Here is a 13,807-nt window from a genome sequence, read left to right as displayed (position 1 = left end):
ATACTAACATTAATAATGCCAACAAACACAAAGCTATACACATTTGGTGTTCTTACAAACACAATCTTAGATGTATTTTTTGGGAATTCTTTGTGATACAGCAACATGATAACACATGAATATCTTTGGATCAGACCCATTTTTTATAGTCTGGCTGTATTTTATGATGCAGGTGATTCTTAATTCAAGTTTTCTGCAGTTTTTAACAGGTTTTCATTCCAAATTTGTCTTGTATTTAGCTACAGCCATCATCTTTAATAATAATGATAATCTCTGAGGCTTTCACAGAAAGGCTATTTTTATACTGACAAGATTGACTATTTATTAAAAAGGTTAACTTCTGAAGCTTTTGATTTCACTGTGTTTTATTTAGAGGAATCAGAATAAATGAGTTCCACAGTTATACATTAATGTGCTTCTGTCCATCTCATAAAAACAAAAAAACAGATTTAGGTTTCTGGTTGGAACATGACAAAACATTAAAATAAAATTTTATTTTGCTTTTTGAGCCTTCTCAATAGGGCATTCTGTCAATAATAATAGTGCATTGTTATACAAGAAGAAATATTTTTGCACAAATACTCTTTAATATGCCCTTTTTATATGAAATACAAGATATGTTAAGGCTTTGATAGTAGCTTAAAAATATAAAAACATGAGCTACAAGTTTAAGGTGCTTTTGAAAAAGCTAAATTTTGCCAGACATCTTTACAATATTTAATATAACCTAGCTGTTGTTTGACTTTGCAAGAGGTTTAGAAGTTCACCTGTTAAGCAGTCCCTGGAACAAAAACAAGTCAATGTCAAGTTTATTTATATGGCACTTTTGCAACAGTTCGTACTGCACAAAGAGCTTCACCAGCTAGGTGCAATTAAGAATAAGTAAAATACATGACATTGGTACAATCATATATAAAATAGTTAACCAAACATTACTACAGAAAGAACACCTAAGCAAGTGTTTGAGTAAAATGTGCCATTTCTAAAAGCCATTTCCCATAACAGCATATTCAATACAAACATTAAGCATTACCAAGTAGAACATTTTTATTTGTTTCTTTTTTGTGATTTTGGTATAATTATAAGTTTAGCTACATTATTTAACTTTCTTCTGAACTAACAATGTACAGTACACATGTATACAGCATTTGAAGAGCAGTAAAATGATCATTTCTCCATACATTTTATCCCAGTCAGCAACAAGAATACAATCTTATATTTTGCTGCCAGTTTTGTAATTTTTTACATCTAAAAACTCAAACTCCAGCAATCAGTTTCTCTGCAGTTTTGAATCTGATGGCGATATCCAAAGGAAGAGTAATATTATGATATATACGTTCTGTTATTACAAGTCTTCTGAAAATGTACTATTGTTGAAGAGGTACTTCTACCGGATGTAGTTTGTTACTATTTAGGAGCACAATCCATTAAAAACAGACTTCGGTTTTCCGTTTGCTCCTTAATCTGTAACCTGAAAAGTACTGCAGTCCCTAAACTGTCTCTATATCAGTTTTCATGTGGCTATTTTCTAGTAAAATGTTATTTACATCTGACCCAATTGCTAATCTGCTTTACAAATATGCTGATTACATGTTAGCAGAGGACAAAATGACTTGTGCTTTCAATCAGGACGCTGTTCCTGCTAAATCCAACACCTCAGCACAGTAATGAGTTTGTTGTCTGCTGTGAGCCACTGCACTGTATCTTTGACATTGATCTCCTTCCTTGTGGGCATCGCAATCATTTTGAAACTCCGATTAGATGCAATTTGAGGAACATTCGGCTGACAGCTCATCGAAATGCATTTGGCTGCCAGTGAAAGAAATCAAGCCTACCTTTCTGTTCGAAAATATTATGTGATTTTCACAAAAACTTGTTTTATTGAGGTGTTTGATCTATAAAAGTGTTTCTAATTTGTTTTGTGAATACATTTTTGCTGGTTTTATGTATGTTTTATGTATGTTACGACTGACGTCAATAAGTTTGTTATAGACCATCAGACATACTTGTCCCCTTAAATTGTCTCAAAAATTCCCAAATTTGAAGTTGTACCCCACCGTGGGTCCAACTTTCTAACTTGCTTAAATGAATGTGCTGCAGTTGTTAAGTCTTTTTTTATACTTATCTGAAATTCTCCAAGCACCTTAAAATGATATCAAGATTTTGGTGTGCCTTCACAAACCAGATGTTAAGAGAATTATGTTGTCGAAAACATTCCTTTGAAGTTTATTCCTTTGCTTGCGGCACATAACACACTGCATGCTTTTTATGTTAAACAGTAGGTGCGGCTACAGAAAAAATATTTAACAAGTAAAAAATAATCTAAGAGGAGGTGCATTTCTCATGCATAACCGTAACTACCGTAATTTCCGGACTATAGAGCGCACCTGATTATAAGCCGCACCCCCTACATTTTTTAAAGGAAACACATTTTGTACATACATAAGCCGCACCGGTGTATAAGCCGCATGTGCCTACATTGAAACATGAGATATTTACAAAGAAAGACTGTACACAGAAGGTGTTTTTAAAGTTTTAATAATATGCTGTAGCTTTTCTTTCTGAACAGCAGCAATATAGCAAAACAACACTAACAGGGCTGGTTTAAATAAAACGGATAATAATATGCCGTAGCTTTTCTTTCTGAACAGCAGCAATATAGCAAAACAACACTGACAGGGCTGGTTTAAATAACATACGGTTAAAAGTCACGGAGAGCCGTCATCCTCTTCCTCCTGTGCACTGAAACCATGGAAGTCTTCAGTTTACGTGCAGCAGCTCTGTTTCCTTCTTTATCGGCCAGCTCGATTGCTTTTAACTTGAAAGCTGCATCATATGCATTTCTTCTTGCATTCTCCATGATGAGGGTCTGTTCAAGCTAATTTTATTCATGCACAAAGCACGATGTTACATTAGTCTTCCTCTACAGATATATTCCAGCTGTCTCACGCTTACCTTTTCTGCTCCAGCGCCCCTACTGGCCGTTAGAAAAAATTCATAAATAAGCCGCATCGTTGTATAAGCCGCAGGGTCGAAAGCGTGAGACAAAAGTCGCGGCTTATAGTCCGGAAATTACGGTATACAGTTTGAGCTTAAATGTTGCTTTTAGACATTTTTTGTAGGCTTATGTAATATTTTGCACCAACTATTCCCTCTGTTTTCAAACCCTAAGCCAGTTGTCAGACATGTACCTCCTGATTTCTGTTGTTTTTGTACAGTGTGATTATTTTCTACTGTGCCCTCAGTGAGACATTTCATTGCAGTTTGAAATCTGTGTTTTCTCTATAAATTCATGTTTTTAGAGAGAGGGTCTAAAGAGCGGCTGAAACACTACTCTTTAATGTTTATATCATTCAAAGCAAGGTGCTGTTTTTTTAAGCATTGGAATTCTTTTTTTATGTTTTATTCATAAACAACATATGCATTAAAATATATTAGTAAAAAAGATTTTCTATTAGTCCTATCTAAACCAAGAATAAAAATGTAGCCTAATACTTCTGAACTCCCTATAAGGCTTGAAAATATAATATAATCCAACACTCTTAAAAATTATGCTAAAATTGATTCATATTTAAAATCCCCATTGCTGTTTTTTATGAGACACTTTAAATTTCTTCTAAAGGCATTACCTTACAGTTCCTCTTTTTAGTCAAGTCTCAATGCTTTCTGGTATCTACTTGCTCTGCTGGAGGTATATGTGGCCTGTGCATACAGATTATTAATCATAAATAATCTGAACACTACCTGGCAGGTGTAGCCACCAGTGACAGGGATAAGATCAGTTTCCTAAAAAAGAAAAAAATAAGCCTTGCAGCTTTGATGAAACTATGATGGGTTCCCAGCATGCACCTCCACCTAAGTGTCATTAAAGTTCTTTAGATCAATTTTTAAAGCCTACAGGCCTAATATTTTAGATATAGGATTAAAAAACATGAAGTCACTGAATATTTGAAAGTGGTACCCATACAAAATGCTCTTATCAATCTAATTTTGAAAGCAACGTACCCATTCAGTTTGTGAAGTTTAAAGTACTTTGTTAAGGTGATATTGCTGAGAGCCCCTTGTTTACTTGACAGACTCGACAACGAGCTGAACTCCTGCTCCCTCGCACTTCATTACCTTGTTTTTCACCTATTAGTCTCTGATTAAACAGTCAAACTGGATGTGAGAGGTAATGATCAGCCTTACACACACTCAACGTATGAGTCTGTTGTGTAATTGGTTAATCAGGAATCCTATTTGTTTTCTGGCTTCCCTGATGTCTAGATCTTATTGGCCCAAGCAAGAACCCTGACGATGATCCACTTTGTCTGCTGAATTTTTTGGTCTAGCTTTTTTTATTTTCACTGGATAAGATATTATTGTTCGGAAGGCAAATACTATATTCTGTCTGACAACATATATTAAAGTTTGAACATTGATTTTCATACTGTTCCATCAGTGAAGTTATTCCCTGGGAACTTGTTCATATTCACTCGTCTGCATCTTATATCCTCTTCCCACTTATACGTTGTCTCATCTTGTGTTCTTTTATTAAAATGGACCCGAGTGCTGCAGACCTGTGACTCTATTCTGATTTAACTTCAGAACAAAAGAAAAGTAGGTTTGGTTATAGGAAAACAAAAGACATTATCAGGAAAACGTCTAATTCTGACTGTTGATTTGTCTGAGCCGTGCTCTCTTCAGCACCATATACTGGATACCTAAGTGTTGCAGCAGTTTGATTAGATTATAGTCAGACGCCAAATTTTGAATGTACTTGCATATTAATGCTTTCTTTAGATGTTTATTATGTTGTCACAGATATATTACATGACTAAGAGGTATTTCTATCTGTAAGATGTGTTGCTATGGTAAATGCATGCTGTAGAAGCCGAGATTATTTAGGAAATGTAGAGAAAGTTACAGTAATGTCTAAAGCAAACATTTATTTATCTATTTAGCCATTTGTTTAACCAGAAAATTTGGTTCTTAAGATATTATATCACCTGAAAACCACAGTAGTCAAAACACACAGAAATGCATATTTATACATCTATTGAGACTAACCACAAAGTCATTAAACTATAAACACTGCGAGCTAAAATATGTCAGAGTGTGCGCTTTTTATGTCATTGAAAAAACATTTATGCATAATTTTAATTTCCCTGAAACCACAATGAAAGGCCTCATTATAGAAGACAATTTAAGGCAGGATAGCAATAAGCCTCTCCTGCATTACTGCATCAACCTTAAATAACCAGAGAAAATAAATTATTCTGCAACTAAACAGCTATAAATGACAGAATATATTATCAAACCTAACCTACTGCTTTTCTACAGATGTAATATGTAAAGCAGTTATAAAATTATGGCAGGGATGAAATAGTTTCGGTTTTTGGGTAAGAGAGATATTTCTTGGAGTTTAACATTTTACACGGAAATGAAGTCTTTATTTAAATTATCTGATGACACACTGGCACTGAGACGCTACTAATGTGGCAGAACTGAGACTATGAAGACATTTTTATGTCAGGAATGATTAATGCTTTCATGGCAGTATGCTGTAATTCTCAAGCAAAATTTCTAGAGATTGTGTTGATTTCATATGAACCTGTACCCCGTTCCTGTCTTTAAAAGTAATAACATATTCAAACTACAAGCCTCTACAGGTTGAATATTCATTAAAATACATGTCCTTAAATTGTTTGATGACTGAAAGGAAAAAAAAGTTTCTCATCAACAGTAGTTGCTTGAAGCCTGGAACAAGACAAAATGGGATCAAAAATATTTTCCAGGTGTTTAAAATAAATGAGAAAAAAAGGAATTGGAGTAATACACATTATTATTTCCTTAGATAATTTATGCTGTATTCCTTTATTTAAAAGTGTCGATCTCTTTGTCATCTGTCTTTCTTCAGCTAGTAGTTAAACCATTGTCCTGTCATTTCCTCCCTTTTTTCATCCAGTCATTCATGTGTCATCTGTCTAATTATTCTCTCACTTTTGTTAAGGCTTCATTTGACTATCCTTGAATTCATTCATCTATCTGTCAATTTATTCTTATGTTCATTTATTCATCCATCCCCCCATTCACCTTTCCAAGTGTTCATCCATGCATCTATCCATAGGTTGTCTTCTCTTCATCCATTGTCTTCTGTCCATCCACCATCTGTCCTTTTATCCATTCATCATCCACCATCATCCATTCCTTTATCTATATTTTATAACAGAGTTTGAATTTGGTAACATTTTTTTTTCAAAGGGTCACATCCCTAACTACAGCGTCATTTACAAGCTGTTGGTGCATTAATTCTGTTTTTAAACCATCCCTACACTAGTGTTGCACAGACTTGTAAAAAGTTGAAATGTCCCTGATAACTGGGGACACACGTGTGCCGCCATAATGAGACAGATTTGGATGGATTAGGCACCAAGTGGTGATGAAAAATGGCAGCCAACATGTCACCCCTGAGCAGCAGGGAGAGATAGCTGCCTGCCTGCGCTGTCCTTCACAGTTTTCTGGCAGTTTGCTGCGGGAAGCTTTAGGAGACCTCAGAGATTCTGTCGCTGTTCTGCCGCTGAAAGATATGTTTGGCTCACCAGACCCTGTCTTCATACTGACATAAAAAAATTAAAAAATTACAATAATTACACTACAAAATGTGATTTCTGAAAGTCTAAACATGTCTACTCTCTCTCCCTCTCTCTTTCTATGGCCTGCATTCTTTCTCTCAGTTTCTCCCTTCCTTCCTCACACCCTGTCTTGCTTCCTGTGTGAATTCGACACCCACTGCGAGCTCAGATGCCCGGCACTCTAGGATCACATAAGCTCTTACTTTGTAGTGTCTTGCCAAACGTCGGGGCTTTCCTGGCAGTGGCCGCTCTCAGTCTTTGACTGGGAGTCACGGGTTCAGTTTGAACCCTGAAGGTCAACGTCTTTGTCGTTTTTTACCCTGCGTGAGTCCGTCTTCAGTGAGGAGCATTGTACTAACTCTTGTGCCTTCATTATTGTTTATTTTAAAATCTCATTGCTGCTGCACATTTTTGGGTGCCTTCCTTGTTCCCAGCAGTTCAGGGATTTACATTTTCCAAGTTTCAACAATCCTCTCAGTGAGACACAGTCCCTTGACAAATAAACAACAGATGCTCAAATGTCTTCTTTGACTCATACTTGATCTTCAGTATCATGTGCCACTTACGTACACTTGAGCAGTGTTACAGTATGCAGCACTGATTTTTTTTCTTTTTCTTTTTTCTTTGGTTTTCAAAGCAGAATATTATGTAATAGGTTAGCGATCCTTTGTAGCTCAGTAGGTGGACTGGGAACTGTTGGACTGCTTTGTCAGGAGATGTGTGTAGTGTGTTAGTGCATGTGCTGATGTTTCATTAAGGATAGAATATGTTGTATCTTTGTCACATTACAAAATAATTTGAGACCTTCACACAATGACTAGACACTTTTTTAATTTGTTTCAATTCAGTTCATTCACACAGCACTAATTCAGAACAAATGAGATCTCAAAGCACTTTATCTGACAAGCAGGCCCAATTGGCAATTCGTTTCCACTTTAAGAATCCAACTCAGTTCAAATCAGTTTAACATTAAGCTGCGGGTTTAATATATGCGATGACATTTAGTTGCCCACTTTTTCGATGGTAAAAAAACCACACATCTACATTAAGTCATTGCTTTCGCAGCAATGCCTTTAAGAAATTAATTTCATACAATTTGAAATGAAGCTGTGACATAAAGTTTGAAAATAGTGAAGAGATGTGAATACTTTCCTGAATGCATTGTGTAATCAATCTGTCAACAAAATCTCAGTTTTATGCCTTCCACTTATTTTAAAGAGGCGGTATTGTGTAAAATGAACTTTTTCGTGTTACTTCCTCATCGAAAATATACCTGGGGTTTTGCAGCAGCAATTAGCAAACATCTGCTGAGTTCATCATATGAACTACTTCTCAGTTCAAAGCTCCTGAGAACGGTTGTAAACAGCATAATGAGAAGCATTGTTGTGAGGATGTGCTAAAGGCAGCGTGTCGGAAAGAGCTGGAGTTTCTTAAAGGGACAGAGGCCCAATTTTAAGGTTTCAAATTAAAAAGTCAGCTGAACTGAAGATAATACAGTTACTTGATTGTGCCAAAAAAACCCAGCATCATATATCTTCAAAAATACATAATGCCAATAAAAATAAATAATCAGAATAGCTCCAGATATTGAAAATATTGTTCACTTACTGCTGATGGAAGAAAAATAAATTGTATTATTTATTTTTGTGGTTTGAAACGTTGAGAAAACTGATTAAAACCATGACTTTAAAACCTGAACACATACCAATCACTGTTTCCTTACACTCCTGCTAAATATTGAAATTTCATCTTTTCAAAATAAAATTTACTGCAAATTTACTTCTGTTAATTTTTTTATTATTATTATTTTATCTTGAATGTTATGAATCTTTTGATGAATCTCTTCTTTGTGTCTGCACAGGCAACCAAAGAGCTGAAGCAGTACGACAACAAGATCATCGAGTGCACCTTTGCTAACAACAGCTGGGTGTTTATGAGGCAGAGGGTGGACAAAAGCTTCCCCAACTCCTATGACACAGCCATGGGTGAGCCTCTATTCCTTCCTCGTCTGCAGTTATTTATTAATACCTCACCTCCTCCTTTATCTGCAACTGTATCAAAGTGAAAAACGAGCAGTCAGCCTGTGATTAATGGCTTATTTTATCAGTATTTTACATTAGGCTTTGCTCTCAGTTAGATTTCCATGTTATGAGATTGTGAGTGAAGGCGTGTGTGTGTGTGTGTGGAGGTGGCAGATGTTCTGTTGTGTAAGCGTGCACACCAACCCGTTAGGCCTCGCACTCTGTGCCCAGGACAAATTGTTTTCATCCGTGTCCTTTCTTTGAGCAGAGAAGCTGACATTTTGCTACATAAAATATTTCCCCCCTTTTAAGTAAATACCACGGCTGTAAACAGGTATCCAGGATATATTAGTGGCCCAAAAACAAGAAATAGAAAGCAAAGTGTTTCCATAAAACATGTGCAAACGACAGAGTGCACCCGTCTGCAGAGCATAGACGCACTCAGCACTTTCTGCTATTTGTGATGCTAAGGGTGAGACTGTTCTTGCACAGAACACAGAATGTAAATGAACTTTATCAGACATTTTCCACAAATGTTCTCTCAGCTCAACCTACTCTGCTGCTCTTCATACATAATTCTTGTTTTTCACTGCACACCTACGTTATATACGATGTGCCGTAAGATACGTTAAACTTAGTTGAAGTGAAAACTTTGACGTGCAGATCAGTCAGCACCAACCTCCTGCTGGACAGTGAGCAGCAGCTAAAGAAAGATGAAGACACGAGGAAGATGAGCGATGACACAAACCGAGTCAAGGGCTTTAGACAATCATTAATCCAGCCTGAGGTTCAGTCTGTCAGATTTATGTCCTCAGACATGCTGTCAGACCTTATCTGTCAAAAAATCAGATTTGGGTTCTGGATGGTGGAGTGAGGAATCAGCTGCTGTTGTCGGTTGTGTTTCATCACCTAGTGGTTTGTGGGTTAACATTTGGTGTAGTGCTTAATGTTGGAGTTTAAATCGCAGGGGTCAATATTAAAAAAATAGAATTGTTCAACAATATTTGCTGTTTTTCTTTTTTCTAAATTCTGCCCTTTCCTCATTTAAAAAAACCTTTTAGTATGTACAGCATTTTTTACCCCCAAAAGTGATCTATTCATGTCCGTGTGCATAATTTTACTAATACAATAGCAAAACCTCTCATATTTAATATTTGTCTGTTTCCATGAAAACAGAACAATGTGTTTGAGGGCATCACAACTTAAAGTATTTTTGGTAAAGTTTGAAATAAATAATTGGTAAATGGCTTGTACTTGTATAGCATTTTACACTACATCCAGTCAGCGATTAGAATACGAGTACTAATTTGTGGCAGCTTGCTTGACTGTGTATTCTTCCATCCTTTCTTTTCAGCATATTAGAAATTAAAAAGAAATTGAAATATGGTCAAATAAATAGATGGTAATTTTATTTTTGTAAATTAATGTAATTAGAGCCAAAATAAAAACAAATTTAATCAATTGCACACTCCAAAGATGGATGTGATAATCTAAGACACTCACTACACGCACTGTTTTGTGTTTTTCATAAATGGTGCAGCCTTAGTGTAAATTGACCAGTCTTTTTTGTTTTGTTTTCAATTTCTCTTGATGGAGAGACATTTGGAGCTGCTTTGCACATGCAGTTTTTTTTGGCTCATGTTAATACAGTTTGGCTAAATGACCTAGAAATGGATCAGGAGAAACAATGTTTTTAAGCACACTTTCTTTAAAGTTGTAGTTTGACTTTTTCTCTTAAACACAAAATTGTTGACTTTCTACTCCCACAGAGCAGATTGCTGGGGAAAAGTATAACAACTACGTGTTGGAGAAACAAGCCAAAAAGGTTCAAGTAGAGAATTTCTGGAAACATTTGAGAACATTTTCTTTCTAAAGTCACTGTGTAAGATTTCATTATTGTGATTGACATTCTAATTATTTTGTCAGTTACAGATTTATTCAAACTAAGTAGAGAAATGTTTTTCTTTTTTTTACTGTACAATGATAATGTTCACTTTTTCTAACTACCGTATTAGTCTCTAATTTTAATTTAATTTTAATTTTTACTGTTATCGTTTGGTTTGACCAGATCTAAGTGTTCATATGAAAAACTTAGAGATGAAAGCACCTTATTCTGAAGCTTTATGTTTAAGTTAAAAGCTCAGATTATATGAGGTGTAAATTCACTCTTTTGCCTCAATGTCCATATTCTGAGATGCTGCTTGATCCTTTTAGTTAGCATTTATAAATATTTAATATTTATAAATGTGATTTAAAATTGACATGGGATTAATTCTTCTGTTTCTGTCTCAAAGAGTTATATTGGGGATTATTTCACAGTCTAATTCAGAAGGAAAAAAGCAATTAACTGTTTCAGTTGAAGAAGTATTTTCACATGCATTGTGCATCATCTGAAAGCTTCTACGTAACCTTTCAGAGAAAATTTATGTATGTAAACAGAGGAGAAGATGATGGAGACTGCACAGAGCCTCCCCGTCTGATGAACCTTTTTAGCATAGCATTTCATCTAACTGTTGACACCAGAGTGCTGTACAAGGAAAAGCATAGAAACAGAAGCTGAAGCCATATAAACTTGAAGCAGAAGGGAGGAGAAATGCATTTAAAGAGCAAACTAAATTGATTGTAGAAGATGGAAAAGAATATAGAGTTATTGGGCTTTAGATGCTGCTGTGGGCTGCGAGACGGCCCCGGAGGCCAGATGGCAAAAGTCTCTTTCATCAAAAAATCTTGACAGATATCTTTGCATGTCTCTCCAGACTGATAACACTTTGTTCCATTTAGCAACTGCAAATAATCATTAATGTGTTGTTGGTACCGTGGCTCAGTCATGAATGTGCCACGGGTGCTGTGAAGTGGGATGAGCTATTTCTATGCATAGTCTCAGGGGTAATGAGCCAAATCCTGTTTTTTTTCTAAACTTAATGTGAAGATGGCTCAAAGTATCAGTGCTGATGGGAGGTGAGGTTTGGTACAAAGTCCCTCAGGTTAAACTGTTACCGTGTATCTTTATTACTGTTTTATATGACAGAACAACAAAAAGTAGTTCTTAACTGTGAATTGGATTGAAAATTGTAAACATTTTCAATAATCTAATTAATATTACGGTAATGTGAAAAATATATGCTGATACCCCTAAATAAAATCCATACTTACTATAAAAGCACACCTGTGTGTGAAATAGCATCTAAATCAGTACAGTTGTTTTTTGAATATCTTAGATTTGTTGGAGAGGAAACAGCATCACAAAGACTAAAGCAACACCTGAAAGGTCAGGGTTAAAAGTGCGGAAAAGTTTATAAAACTGATTTCCAGTTTTTAACACCATTTCATCCATTATTCAAAAATGTTAAACAGTGTGGCACAACTGCAAACCTACTGAGAGACAGTTTTCCACTTACAGTGACAGGTTGGGTAACCTTACCTGTCACTGTAACCAATCAGAAAAAGCGATCAAGAAGCCAACTTGTACAGCTCAGGTGGAATAATCTGATTCTTAAATGAACTAAAAAACAAATATGGCCTTTATGAAAGAGTGACAAGAGGAAAGTTGTTTAAATTAATGCTTATTAAGAAGGACCAATACGTTGACCTGGATTTCCTTAATATTGGCAGATTGGCCCGACACATGAAAAACTGATTTCCCCCCACAAAGGTCTAAAAAAGAATCTGCACATGCCAACTTACTTTGTCAGACAAAAGAAAAAACAGTGGTCAAGTAAAACACTATCAAAGCTAAGCAAGATGGAAGAATGGCAGTGGCAGCATGATGCTGTGTGGATGTTTTGACTTTACTGAAGTTGATGGGAAACTTATGGTAGCATAAGACCTGAATATTGATTTTTAAACATTTTCTCTGTTCAGTCTGACTGAGCTTCAGCTATTTTATGAAAAATGGATAAAAAAATATTGACGCTAAACACAAATACATAACAAATTTTTCACATTTTTATTTGTAAAATACTTTAAAAAAAAATAATTCATAATTTTATGCAAAACTATTCCCTGTCTTTTTGTTGTAACATAAAAAATGTAAAGTTTAGGAGTCGCACTACACATGGGTGGAAAAAGCCTGTCAGCATCTCTGTGGTAACTTCCTTCCTGCTGTGCCCGTTTGTTTTTCTCTGCCCAGCTGTCTGTAAAAGCATCCAGGAACCCGTCACGAAGGAAATCCTTTTTGAGTATCTGGACCGCTGCGCCCAGGGAGTCAACGCACAGAACCGGAAACGCCCGTCTGACCCGGACTCAGAGCTAATGCCCCCTCCCCCTCCGAAAAGACCCAATTGGGCCTCACCGTAACCCCTCCCACCCACCCCCCTCCAAACTGAGCCCCTCTGAACTCGGAGCCACACCCACAGTCACAGCAAACATCCTCATCAGCATCCAGACCCTCTACAGGAAACATTTCAAGCCCGTCTGCTGCGTCGCGTTTTTGCTTGTCCATGTATGGACCTCAGAGAAGTGACTGCCTCAATGTGATTCATCCATTTACCTTGTAGAAATCTTTGTAGCTTGAATTGCTTGTGTTCTTATTAAAACACTGAACATGATGCTTAGATTATTTTTTTGACTGTTTTCCTATTTATTTTTTTTTAATTCTGAGCTAAACAGTCAAGAAAAGACTTTGTCATGGCTAACACCTTGTTAACGTTGTTTACGTTGTGTCAACCATTTTATTGTTTTAATTTGAAAGAGGAGTAAACATAATCAAAGCTCAATCTGTCTTGATGCGTTTAGTTTCCTATCAACTAAGATCTCAGCGTTTCAATTAAAATTCACAAGATAAGTGTTTAGTGGAGGGTATATCTAGATGTTTTAGGTGTATAATTATGTAGAGGCTAAGGTTTATTTCCCAGTTATCTGGCTGACTTTATCTTTAAGGCGGTTGTTTTGCTTGAAAGGCGGCAAGTAAACAGAAACTCATCATTGCGGTATTTTTACTCAGCCGTTTCAGACTCAGCAGCTCCCTGAAGGAACAACTTGCTGCTTGGCAGGAAGGCAGTGGACCCTGAAAAAACTGCTCAGGAGTTGCACAAATAACACAACAGGAAGCCTCAGGTGTACAAAGTGCATGGATCCAAATTTGATGCGAGTCTAATCCTGTCGGCGGGGAGCTAGGCTGGTCCACAGGGACCCAAAACCTACAACAACCTGCAACAACCAAAGATCCCCTAT

The 13,807-nt window shown here is 36.3% G+C and overlaps 1 protein-coding gene across 1 annotated transcript in view; it reads left to right on the top strand.

Moving 5' to 3' along the window:
• The window catches only part of rngtt (RNA guanylyltransferase and 5'-phosphatase), an 83,563-nt gene extending 70,381 nt beyond the window's left edge, over window positions 1-13,182 (top strand). The window contains exons 15-16 of the mRNA XM_044106861.1: window positions 8,476-8,599; window positions 12,765-13,182. Of these exons, the coding sequence (XP_043962796.1) occupies window positions 8,476-8,599; window positions 12,765-12,931 (291 nt within the window). The 3' untranslated portion in view covers window positions 12,932-13,182. The remainder of the gene's footprint in view (window positions 1-8,475; window positions 8,600-12,764) is intronic.
• The last annotated feature ends 625 nt before the right edge of the window (window positions 13,183-13,807 follow it).

The sequence above is a fragment of the Gambusia affinis genome, linkage group LG22 (genome assembly GCF_019740435.1).
Source record: "Gambusia affinis linkage group LG22, SWU_Gaff_1.0, whole genome shotgun sequence".
In the NCBI taxonomy this organism is placed as follows: Eukaryota; Metazoa; Chordata; class Actinopteri; order Cyprinodontiformes; family Poeciliidae; genus Gambusia; species Gambusia affinis.
The sequence above is the reverse complement of the archived record's forward strand: the minus strand, read 5'-3'. Positions and strand labels throughout refer to the sequence as shown.